The following is a 13,428-nucleotide window of genomic DNA, read 5'->3' as shown; positions in this document are numbered from 1 at the left end:
TACAGCATAATTTAGTTTAGGGTTTTGAAAATTTGCAATAAAACAGGCAAACTTTGTTTTGAGAAAGGGGAGACGGTGAAGAGCCTTCTTTGACCCCCTCATATTGTATTTGGAGGGCATTGAAATTATGATATGAATTAAACCGAAAGTATACCAGTGATGGCTTTATTATTTCACTCCCTGTGCAAATAATTGACATTCATCATGCTTCTCTGATCAAAACATGAACCTGAAACATGATACAACTTGTCAATGCTGACTTTATATCTGTGTAAACATGGAATTTATTTTTCATATTTAGTTGATTAGTTCCCATTTTCGCAAATTACAAGAAACAATATTTGATAGAGAGTACCAACATCAGCTGGTTCTTCATTAGCCTGAGTTTGCTGAATTTCAAGATTCTACCTTATAATTTGGATGAAGAAGTATGAAGACTGCAAGTTTTGCTTTGATACTGACGTCTGAAAAGCACAAGAAATGTCTATCCAAAATAAGATATTAATTTTTCATATTTAGTTGATTAGTTCCCATTCTTATGAATTACAAGAAACAATCTGGTACCAGAGAGCCAGAAATTAAATTCTGCACTAGTGTAATCATGAACGTACATCAGTTGTTTCCTCAATTTCAAGATTCTACCTTGAGTAGTCGGGGGGGGGGGGGTGTCTCATAAAGATTTAAGTGGGACTTTGATGGCCTCAGTGCTCCATCCCGTTGGTCTTGGGAGGTTTTTCTTTTTTCCTTTTCTCATTTGCGCTCTGTAAATATAGGAGTGGACCCTATAGACAATTTACATTGCCCTTCAGATATCAAAATCATGGCCTATGATACACAATGAACTATCTCATTCATTACCGGTACTACTGCAGCGCACATCCCATGAGCATGATTTGACCAACGCGGTGATGCTTTTTATACCTAATGCAATTTTAGTCATACTTAAATCCCTGTGAAACACGCCCCCCCCCTGAAGAAGCAGGATAATTTGAAAACTCTTTGGCCGTGTTTATGCTTCCACTTTTCAGGCCAGAATCAGCGTTTCCAAATGTGATTACGGTAGTTCAAAACACGGTTGCATCCATGCTTTCATTTAATCGCTGTTTCAAAATGCCAATCGTAAGCTCACAAAAAGGTGCGTTTGTAAACGTCGTTTGACCAGAATCAGGCTTTCTGGGGAAGTATAAACAGAACCACGATCGTAAATGTGTTTAAATGACGTCATTTGGTACACGCTTCCGGTGAGATAAAATCCGCGGGCAAAAACAGTCGCATTGCTCCATGTTATCTCCATGTAATAACAACACTAAAAAAAAAACTTTTGGAAAGGGGCGCACCCAGTTTGACCTCGCTTTCCTGCGAAGCCAGCTGGAGATCGTGATTTTGCCTCTGAAAAGTTAAGCATAAACAGCACTCCCAGAACCACGTTTACGATCGGCGTTTTGAATCGACGTTTGAAAACGCTGATTCTGTCCTCGCAATGGAAGCATAAACACACCCTTTGAGAGGTTGGCCTCTCAAAAGCACCTGCCTCTTGTTAATGATGATTATCATCTAATAAAGCACAGAGTAGTTAATTAATGAAAACTGAAACTTCAGTTCAGTCAGCTCACTTGGAGAGCCACTGTTTAATATCACAAAAGCACCCCTCCACCTGCCTGTCCTTTTGAAACTGAAACTTTCTACCAGCAAGCTGTTTAGTTTTCTATTGTTTGGTTATATCCCAGCAAGCAGGTATTACTTTTGAATAGTCAGTAAACAATATTTTTTATAAAGAATTATTATGCATTGCGTGCAAGAAAGGAGAAGCCTTGATTGACATGCATTTCAAACGAGAGAGAAATTTAGAGATGGAAATAATCAGTGAAAATAACATGATATTGATGATGATGAGGATGGTAATGATGATAATAATACAAACAATGTTAAAATACAATACTAATAATAATGATTATGATATTAATAAGGACAACAACAATGATATTTATAACAATGATAACAATAAATGATGAAATTTAATGATAGCAAAGATATAACAGAATACTTTGGGGTCATGTGGAAATTTTCTCTTTTTTTGGGGGGGGGAGGTGAGTTTCATAGTTACTTAATTTAACTTGAAGCACTTGAAATAAATTAATATACAAATTTTATTCATTTTAAAATGATAACCATATGAGCTGCAAATGACCCATCTAATTTTATCTTTAAAGATCTAAGAGGAATTTAAATTTGAAAAATGTCTACAGATGATGAGTAGAAAATTCAATGGATGGTATCTTCTTTGAGAATTGACTAGATTATCACATTCTTCCTTTGTAAGATTGATAAGAATTGTAATTATAAATGTTACTTAGAGAGCATTAAGCTAGATCATGATCATACATGTTTTCAAGGATTTTAAAGTAAGTATGGATAACTCGGGCGTGGATCCAGGCCCCCCCCCCTTTTGAGAAGCAAAATTAAAATTTGTAATGTAAAAATGCCATTATAACAGAGGTGTGCCCCCTTTTTCGAAATTGAAAACTATTTTTTTTTTGGAGGGGGGCTTGTCAAAATTTTCCTCCGAAAAATTTGCCCCCCCCCTTTTGGAAAATCGTGGATCCGCACCTGGGTTAATTTGATTGCTCATGATGGACAAACCTAAAAAAATCTACACTTACCAGCTTTGTAGAATTTCCCCCTCACAAATATTATCTCAAATTATCTTTTGAAGTGTTCAAGAAGAAGAAGTAATAATACTACAAGTAGTGGTAATAGTTCATTTCATTTAGTAAACATCAATGACTGTTATTTATGTTACTGTTTCCCATGCTTTGTTATGTATTTCAAGTCTGCTGTTTAAACATCGCATTGCCTGGCTTTAGGGCCTACTGCACATCTGTGAAATTAAGAATAATCTAATATTTGTGTTACGATTTTGATCATTTTACTCTTGAATTGAATTTGTCTGCATTGCTTCCACAGACACCTGCCCCGATGAAGGGATAGCACCCCTCGATGACTTACCAAGGCCGGTCGACCCATTCAACATAGAACCTTACTTCACCTCATGCCCTCCTTCCAGCGATTACATGTACAAGGAGCCCCTGGCCGCTTCATCCTGCCACACCCCTTGCAGTCATGGCAACGGGACGGTCCATGCTGGTCTCAATATCACTTTCAGAGCGGATCCATGGAGTGAGTTCAAAGATAAATTTGAAAAAGCGGGGGGGGGGGGGGTGAAGGAAAAGGAATTACAATACGATATTGTACAAGATTAATTCTAAGAACGGGGGGGGGGGGGGGGGGCATGAGTAGTTCTCATTTACCTTTCCCACTATCTCCTCCCCAGACTCCCCTCTTTCTGTTTTTTTTCTCTGTCCCTATAAATCTCTCTCATTCTTCTATTGTCCCACCTTTCCCTCTCTCTTGCAATTGATGAGGGTATAATTTCCACTTCAGTCACTTTCGGCAATGTTGAGAATCTATTGAAAATGCCTTCCTTTCAAATTCATATTTATTTATTTCACTTCCATTAAGCAAAAACAAATTGTATACCATATATAAAAATAAATATTTGTATCCGTTGCAAAAAAAATTAATAATACATAATGTTGTGAAAAAAACACTTATACCCTTTTTACACAGGCTAAAATTTCCTTAACCCCGTACTATAGGTGGGGCTAAATTGCCATTTTGCCCCACCTATAGTACGGGGTTAAGCTTAGCCCACTTTCTTTTTACACAGCATTTTTGCAAAGTGGGCTAACCCCACTTTAGTACGGGATTATTTGGCCCTGCAAAAAAGCAGGGTTATCCCAGCAATTGCGGTGCTAAGAGCAATAGTACGGGGTTAAGATCGCTAGTGTAAAACGAAAGTGGGCTAAGCTTAACCCCGTACTATAGGTGGGGCTAAATAGCAATTTAGCCCCACCTATAGTACAGGGTTAAGGAAATTTTAGCGTGTGTAAAAAGTGAACGAGTGAAGTACTTGTACTGCGAATGATCGACAAAAACCACTAGTCCGGGGTTAGCGAGTTTCGTGTGTAAAAAGCAAGCATTCCTTATCCGGGGTTAGCAATAACAATTTGGCATGTGTGAAAAGGAAAACAAATAGTACGGGGTTAAGGATAGTACGGGGTTAGCGATAGTCCGGGGTTAAGAAAATCCTGTGTAAAAAGGGTATTAGACAATTTGGGCAACACATTGTAGGTTTTAAATATGTATATTATTTTTCAATAGAAAGTAAATTCAGATAGAAATGGAGGGACCCACTAAAAAGCAATGCTTGTACAATGTGGGCCCCTCAAAAAAAAGATAACACAATAAAATAACAAAATAAATGTACATTATTATTATTAAGTCCAAATACAGGTAATCATATGAGAAAAACAATGAGAGAGAAATAATACTCACAAAATAAATACGAAGTTATGAAAAAATATAGTTTGATATAGGACAAAACAACCCGTCCTAAAATATATCCGCCCTTCCCCACCCCACCCCACCCCATCCCCCCTGAAAAAGAGGAGAAAAAAGGGGGGAATGCCCTGAGAAGATGGATGGGTGCTGCTGAACGTAGGGTAGAACACATGCCATCATGGACTCAAGCAAACTGGATTCAATGATGTGTATAAAAGGAGAAAAAATCACAATGGAGGAATTCCTAATAGAGGTCATTGTAGATAGTTGTTGGACCGGGACAGCACATTACCTTAAGATTAGGATGGGACAAAAATTTACCAATATGTCATAAAAATACTGATTTGTTATGAAGGGCTTTTGACAAAATCTCTGCGTGTACGTGTACAGAGCATCTGTGAAGTGATTTCTAAAATGCGCTGCTATCTGACACTCATCCCCAATTTTTTACCACAGCAAGTATACATGTTTTTGCTTTTTGGGGGACATTTCATACTATTCTTTTGGACTTGTCAGAGAATATGGTAATGCTATTTTGATTTGATTTTTTTTCTTCTGCATTCATAACATTCGTATACAATACAATTTTCATTGTGTAACAAACGTGATATATTGGTAATTGATTTTGGTATGAATGATAAAGAAAAAAAAAACAAAATAAAAAAGTCATTCTAATCAAATATAATCTACTACCATCAAAGAAAATGTTAACATTTACAGTTTGCAAGAGGATTGCCATTATAAGCAGATCATTGCTTGAAAAAAAAATGACAACTTCGAAATAAAACTCATTAAAACACATCTTTATTGTTCATAATTTTATAATGATGAAGATGGAGATGAATGAGGATGATGGTGATAATGGTGAAAATGACAATTTGTGAAATGACAATTGACAATTCTCAGAAAACATTTGCTGTCCAATGAATTTTATGGGGTTGTCTTATTCAGGATGTATTCATAAATAAATTTTTTTTTCAGCTTCTGAGCATTTGCAAGCCATCACGATCTCGCTGCGAAGTCATTCAGACGTTCATCACGTACACTGCATCACATTCCGATTTAACGGAAATGGACTTTCGCAGGCTGCATTGGAACAGGTATGCCATTATTGATTTTTCTTTATTTTCTTAAGATTTTTTTAGACGATGTCGTTGTGTCAGTGCAAGAACACCCTTGACACCACACTTATGCGTATGAATGCAAAAATGCCCTTGGAAGCATGCAAAAATATTTTTCTACAGGAGTTCTTGCAGCTACGCAACAATATCTTTTCTTTGTGTCTCCTTTTCAACTATTTTGTTTTCATCATGTGAATTAATGTTAAATATGAAAAATATAAGGGGATAATACAGAAGAGAAATGTATTTATCTGTTCAGCATCATTGTTTACTGTGGAATGTTTCTATATAATTCTGCTCGGTGAGTTGTTAGGCGATTACCTTTGGCCAATCTGTTGCATAGGTGACAAATGCTCGTTTTGCCAGAAGCGCATGTTGGGCTGGTTGCTATGTTGCTGACAAACAGAATGAGTTCACCTTTTAAATGGATGGAGTTCATTGTGGGTGGATATTGGAGCATCAGCAGGCTTGAATGGTTTGGCTTTCAAAACACCTTAGTGGTTATTAATCATTATTGTCATAATAAATAAAGTGTTCTGGGGGAGTTGATAGCAAAGGCATGGATTTGGGATGCTTTCATTTTGCTGAATTATTTTCTTCATGTGAAAGGCATGGTTTGGTGTATAATTACTTTCATGAAGAACAATCCAGTAGTTAGTGATGTCATTTTAATAAGGAAATCCTTAAAAACAATGATTTTGTGTATTTTCAATGAAAATTTTGGGCAGTGTTTCACTCATTTTTGGTACTTTGGTGGATGGACCTCTTGGATATAAATTACACACAAGATGGGGTCATGCAAGCAACAGTATCGCCTGTTAAACTCAATCTGGCCAAAAGATGGATTTTGGTCATTATTATGTGGAGATTATTATCAATTATTTGTGTGGAGATTAAATCCTGTAAGAATTAATTTTTTTATAGCTTCGATGCCCCCATTTTGTAAGGAAATTCACAGAATAGATCTATGTTACTCCAAGGTCTACTATATAATGAGAAAGCGAAAGGCATATCAAAATGGTATTCACAGATGTTAGAAAGAACACTGCAGTCTTTGAATACCGTTTTGATACAGTGGTTTATATTCAGAAAATAATTTCATCATTAATGTTGAAAAAAGATTAGAAAGAATATTTCACGGACTCAATTACATGTAGAAAGAATATTTAATGGACTCGTTTGACCAGTCTTGTGATTAGTAAAACATGTTTAAATAACATGAAATCATATTCAAATTAAGGCACCACATTTTCACACAGTTTTTTTCTTGGTGGCCCGATCAGTCCATCAAAGCCGTAAATTTCATACTTTTGGTTGCCCGCAAAGAAAATTTAGTGGCCCTAACAAAATGTAGAAAATATTACAATTTATCAAAACATAGATATTATCTCACCTACACATTAATCCGATTTTTCTGCAATTCATGTGGATTCATCAAGATAGATATAACATAGCCTACATCATGTAAATTTATGTAGTGGTCCTGGGCCCGTATTACAAATAGTTACGATTGATCCAATTAATCGTAACTTTACGGAAATACATCAGTGTCATAATATTTTCTACAGAAAATTTGCACAATATCCTTTGTGAACATAGAGAAGCAGTGATTTATCAAGAAAATAATGAATGCATTAATAAACATTATAGTTAGAAAAGAGTTTGAACAAATTAACATGCATAATAGATGTTGACGTTGCTGGCCATCCATAGTTGTGATTGATCGGGTCAATCCCAACTCTTTGTAAGATGGGGCCCTGGTCCACATTCCCCTCCATAGTCCTATAGCAACAATTGACGTTGCAGGCCGTCCATAGTTGTGATTGATTGGGTCAATCCCAACTCTTTGTAAGACGGGGCCCTGGTCCACATTCCCCTCCATAGTCCTATAGCAACAATTGACGTTGCAGGCCATCCATAGTTGTGATTGATCGGGTCAATCCCGACTCTTTGTAAGACGGGGCCCTGGTCCACATTCCCCTCCATAGTCCTATAGCAACAATTGACGTTGCAGGCCATCCATAGTTGTGATTGATCGGGTCAATCCCGACTCTTTGTAAGACGGGGCCCTGGTCCACATTCCCCTCCATAGTCCTCTAGAAACAATTGACGTTGCAGGCCGTCCATAGTTGTGATTGATTTGGTCAATCCCAACTGTTTGTAAGATGGGGCCCTGGTCCTTATTCCCCTCCATAGTCCTATAGAAACAATGAAATACCCCTTCACCCCCCATCCAGACATATCTCATTGAATAATACACATAATACAATTCATCTTGATAGGAATGCAATATGTATACATAAATTGTGGCCCTCTTTCTCTCCGTATATACCCCCCTGGATCTATCTCACCAAATAAATACAAATAAATCTGGGTCGCATTTCATAAAGACTAATGATTAAATGAACAATTTCTATAACAAGTTTACTATCAGCAAATCAAATTGATGTTTTTCAGTAGCTTTAAACTGTTATTGCAATTATTTAGTATAACAATTTTTATGTAATGAACTCCAGGGTCCCGTTTCATCAAGGACTTACAACGGTTGTAACTTTGCCAACTATCTTGACAACAGGGCTCAGCAGCCAATCGCTATCAAGGTTACCATGGAAATTGTCATAGTGGCAAAGTTGTCATTCTTTATGAAACAGCCCCCAGATTTAGCTGCAATTAACTCATGGTTTGTAAAGTGATATACCTCATTTGGGCTCTCAAAAAAACAAAAAATTCATAGTAGAAATTAAAATTTTATCTAAATACCAATTTACTACAACTTCTTTAAGTTGCCCTTTAATTATGTTTCAATCACACTATATTGCGTTGTTCTTATACATATCAATTTCAATATGCTTTTTCTATATGAATTATTGCTTGTATTAATATAATAATCTAGATACATGTTTTTATTCTTGGGGTGTTTAGATACAGGTCCAGGTCGGGAAGGATAGCCTGCGGGCTACAGTTATTTATTTAACTTTTTCCTTTTCCAGGCAACCTGGACTTGTTCTGCAAACATCAATTTCCACTCTGTAATTGTATTTTCTCCTGTAAATTGATTGTCAACTTTTTTTGTTGAAATGCCGAATAAAATGATAATAATAATAAAGAATAAGAGGAAGTAGAAAAATCATGTCAAACAATTTCATTGCAAGTTTTGTCCAGGTTTTGAGTTGGAGTCATACATGTTAAATTAAAAACTGTTGAAAATAATCAAATCCGTCATGATTCTTTGCTTTTGGCCAGCCAACAGTGAATTCTATAAAATCAATCCCTGGGAATAATCTGAAATAGATTATAAAAAAAGTGGAAACTCACATCATGACTCTAATAATCTAAGTTTAATTCATAGTGCAGGGAGTGGCTGTCATATTTTAGTGCAAAATGCAAATAAAACCCATTTTTTATGGGTTATGCAAATGGCTAGAAAACCCATTTTTTATGGGTTATGTACATGGCTAGTGAACCGAAAAACAAAAGTTGAGTGAAATAAAATGAATATATGAAAGGTGTAGATAAACTTATTATTATTTTCTGTTTAGTAGGTAAACATGCTTTTGTACGACAGTGTTAAGGCTATTTAACAAGCAAATCTTTCATGTGTACTGTTGACCAAGTCGCATCCTGTTTGGAAAAATACAGATTTGCTCAGTCATTGTGGCATTGTGGATGGTAAATGAGAAATTTTTGATGATTAATACATTTACACTAGGTAAAACTTGTACTTCAAAAATAAAAGGTGATGTAAATGAATCGCCACAAATTCATCAGGTCCAGCCATTTGTTTAGCAATGATGAATACTTATTTTACAAAATCTACATTAAATTTAAAAAAAAATTGTGGGTGCGTCGTGGTCTAGTGGTTCTGACTCTCGCCTTACAAACAGAGGGTCGTGGGTTTGAATCCTAGCCATGGCGTGTTTTCCTTCAGTAAGAAATTTGTCCACACTGTGCTGCACTCGACCTAGGTGAGGTGAATGGGTACCCGGCAGGATTAATTCCTTGCATGCACTGAGCGCCGGTGATGGTATCATGGTAGCTCGAGCTAAAGCCGGGGTAATAATAGCAAGTGCTTTGTATCCTCAGGCAAAAGCGCTATATAAATCCAGCTATTATTATTATCAACAGGAGAAGTTAGTTCAAACAGTTTTAGAATTATTCTCCTCTTTAGTCACGCGAAACAATGGTTGGAAATATTTCTAGTAATGATGATGAAATTTTCTTCTACATTGAATAGTTTGTTGTCTGTCCCTAATCCCCTCTAAAAAAATGGAAAACAATGTGTCTATGAAACAAGAACTTGCTAAGGTTGAATGATGTATTTGATCTTCAAATTATGTCATTGATTTCTAATTTATAGTTGTTTAAAAATAAATTAAATGACAATAAGAAATCATATATATAAATACTTTTCTAATGAATTCTCACTATTTCAAATCCTGATGATTGTGGGAATGGGGAAAAATCTATATATTTGAAGTAATGATGCTACAATTCCAAATGTTTCTCATTTTCACCAATCTTTATTAACTGAATGTAATCATATAGAAAGGAGCTACTTAGAATGTGATTCATGGGCAAGCAGCAAGGCTGTTAATTTGTTTAATCTGAAGTTTATTGATTTCAGTGTCATACCAACTTACACAAGTCCTTTCCTTATACTACCTGCTCAAGCACCATTCAGTTTGATCGGAGTTGTTTTAGTTACTCATTAACTATTAACAGGACTGAACACAGAGAAGCAGTTATGTTGTAATGTTAATTTTTTTTATAAATATTAAGAGATTGTGTAAAACTACTCTGAAATGATTTAGAATCCAATTCAGTATTTTGTAGAGTGCCAATCAGAGATGCGACGAGACGGCACATCCACCAAGACTTTATTTTTAATCAGTCTTATGCTGGGTGATATCACTAGGCGGTTTCAGACCGCCTCGAAGTTCGCCAGTTCCAGGTATTCTCTGATCGGGAAATTTACCCCGATCAGAAAATACCAGGTATTTTGGTAATGTGAAAGCAAACTACGCGTAATATCCCCGAAAGAAAATACCCGCTAAATAGTAGGTACTTGGCGAAATTACGAGAACTTTCGTGGGGATTTTTCCAAGGTCGCAGGTATTTTGGCGATGTGAAAGCAAATTACGGGAACTTTTATCCCAGCGTGTCGTTGGGCGCGGCGGCGTGGGTGGCTGCTGGGCTAGTGATTTTGAATCTCCCGCCTTGCCTGCTTATCAGACAACACTGCGCATGCTCGTAACTTCGGGAACTTATCCCGAAGGATGTGTTTTGGGCGGTGTGAATGCAGGAATAATTAACGGGTATTTTTTAGCCTTAAAAAGTTCTTGTAATTTAACAGGGATTCTTGTGATCGAGGCGGTTTGAAACCACCTACTATCAAGCTGAAGGTTATCTTCAGATTACTAATTAATCTGATTGCCAACAAAATGGTCACATCCGTCAAACACTATTTTCCTGGAAATATTTAACTATTAGGTGGTCATTATTTGGCAAGTAGGCCTGTCGTTTTCATCTCTCATATAGGTGCTTTCATACCTACCCAATAAAAAGCAAGATATAACTGTAAATTATTAGAACTTGATTAGGTTTCAAAATACTTGCATGCATTCTCACCTGTCTGACTGCTGGTTAAGTTCTCATCATAAGCAATATGAAGTTATGAACTTGCAATTATAAAGAAAAGATGTGTGCATTCTCCATCCTCTACATGTAAATAAAAAAATATAATAATATGCTTTTGCACTGAAAAAGTTCTTGTAATTTTGAAGTCTTTCTGATTTGTTGGTATTTTCCTTTGGAGGAATTTATGAGAACTAGTGTTTCATCCTAGAAAAATACCAGGGCCCCGTCTTACAAAGGGTTACGATTGATTTACTCTATGGAAATCCATCAGTGTCATAATTTTTTCTACAGGGAAATTGCACAATGTCCTTTGTAAACAAACAGAAGCACAGTAAATTTTCAAGAAAACAATGAATGCATGAATATACATCAGAGTTGGAAAATATTTTGAAAAAACATGAATAATATATGTTGACGTTGCTCGCCGTCCATAGTTGTGATTGATCGGATCAAACGCAATTATTTGTAAGACAGGGCCCTGGTATTTTTTTATGTGATTTGGTGAGTATGAAGTATCTTTTGTATATACTAGCTCGTGCCACAGTGAAGACAGGCTTGTTGAACGTGGCAACACCACATTTTTTTTGTTACTAGAGAAATCGGGTATAAACACCTGTTTGATGTTGTTTATCATATCATGATCATCTTCTTTGTAGAAATGAAACCACATGAAACTGAAAAGATGTGTTTAAAATTTTTTTTTTACCAGAGAAATCAGGTATAAACACCTGTTTGATGTTATCATATCATGATCATATCCTTTGTAGAAATGAAATTTTATGGCGGAGGGGCAAGACTTCCCTCTGCCATTCTAGGAAGTCCACGCTTTAATTTACTCTGCCAGCATTTCTAGATACCCAACTGGCTGATAGGGTGAGATAGATCATAGAGGTGGTCAGTAAGATATTATTGAGCTACCATATGGTCAACCGAAATGAACATGTTAGACCTCCATCGTTAGATCTTATGTATGTATTTTTCTAGAAAATCTTGACAGTGTGAAGAGCTGATTGATCATTGAATAACTCTTTGTTAGCCGAAGAAATATATGGTCATGGTAGGGTTTATAATATCCTGTTCCTTGTTTTTATTGTGACCTTTGCAGATTATTCATTTTGTACATCGGTGTGTGTAGTCTATAGTTGCTAACCCTGATTGAAACTTTTATCATCAAGTGGGGCTTAATTCACATAAGACTAGGACAAATGGATGTTGCCATTTCCGAGGGATCATGTAAATTACAAGTAATGGCAGAGACTTAAGGATGCAGGATTGCACAGCAACATAGCAGTCTCTACCACCCCCCCCCCCATGTACCATTAAACTTATTATAGCAAGGAATTGTTAGTATGATTACAACTTCTCACAATTCATTGTAATTTATTGGGATAGGGGGGTAGAAAATATTCAAGTGCATTAGTTCCTTTTCTACACCATAAAATGTTGATATTATTTCCAGGATTCTCTTTCATTGTTCATCTTCCCTTTCTATTTTGTTCTTCTAAAAAAAAACCTTTTGAATAGACTCACAGCATAAAAATGAAATATATAATTTCTTAATTCTAAGGAATGTTAAGGGGGGCACTCGACTATGTTTTTGTACACTAACTGCAACCCCCAAAACATGTAAAACATTGGGGGGGGGGCTACCTCTTGGTCTAGACCCATTTTGCCTTTTTTTTTGTTATTAACATAATTTGCAATTAGCCCGAACAAACATGTCCTGGGACAAATTGCTGTATGTTTAGACAAACTTCTTATTAGATCTTGGGGCATTAAATCAACGTGAGGTGGACTAAATGGATTTCATACCAAATGAAACTTAGATGGAATATAGAGGTAGTATCATGTGTAGACCATATGAAAATCAGACAAACTGGCAACTATACAGACAAACTAGTAGTATACCAAGTGGTACCCCAAAATTTTGAAACCTTGGTTATTAGTGCAGGGACGTGAGAGGGGAGTGCATGTTTGTGGATGGTCTCATTTTGTGATACTACTATAAACCACTCCAAGTAACTAATACTCAATGATCACCACTTGCTCTTGACAAATTTATGACCAACGATTCCTCTTTTTATCGCAAGAATTGCGTCCATGCTTTGGTTCACTGAAAAACTAAAGAATATTTTATCATAGTTGCAATGAGCATTGTGTCATGGAAAAAATTTGGAAGCTGTGAGTTGGCAGTAAAGCAAAATTGATGATTACTGCTCTGATGTTTCTATTGATCTTATTTCATTAAAAGAAACTTGTACATGTCGTT

The 13,428-nt window shown here is 36.2% G+C and overlaps 1 protein-coding gene across 1 annotated transcript in view; it reads left to right on the top strand.

Moving 5' to 3' along the window:
* Positions 1 to 13,428, top strand: part of LOC121411802 — a 49,293-nt gene that overhangs the window by 19,699 nt on the left and 16,166 nt on the right. The window contains exons 3-4 of the mRNA XM_041604665.1: positions 2,965 to 3,177; positions 5,383 to 5,501. Coding sequence (XP_041460599.1) covers positions 2,965 to 3,177; positions 5,383 to 5,501 — 332 coding nt within the window. The remainder of the gene's footprint in view (positions 1 to 2,964; positions 3,178 to 5,382; positions 5,502 to 13,428) is intronic.

Source organism: Lytechinus variegatus, chromosome 3 (assembly GCF_018143015.1).
Source record: "Lytechinus variegatus isolate NC3 chromosome 3, Lvar_3.0, whole genome shotgun sequence".
Taxonomy (NCBI): domain Eukaryota; kingdom Metazoa; phylum Echinodermata; class Echinoidea; order Temnopleuroida; family Toxopneustidae; genus Lytechinus; species Lytechinus variegatus.
This window is presented reverse-complemented; position numbering and strand designations above follow the sequence as displayed.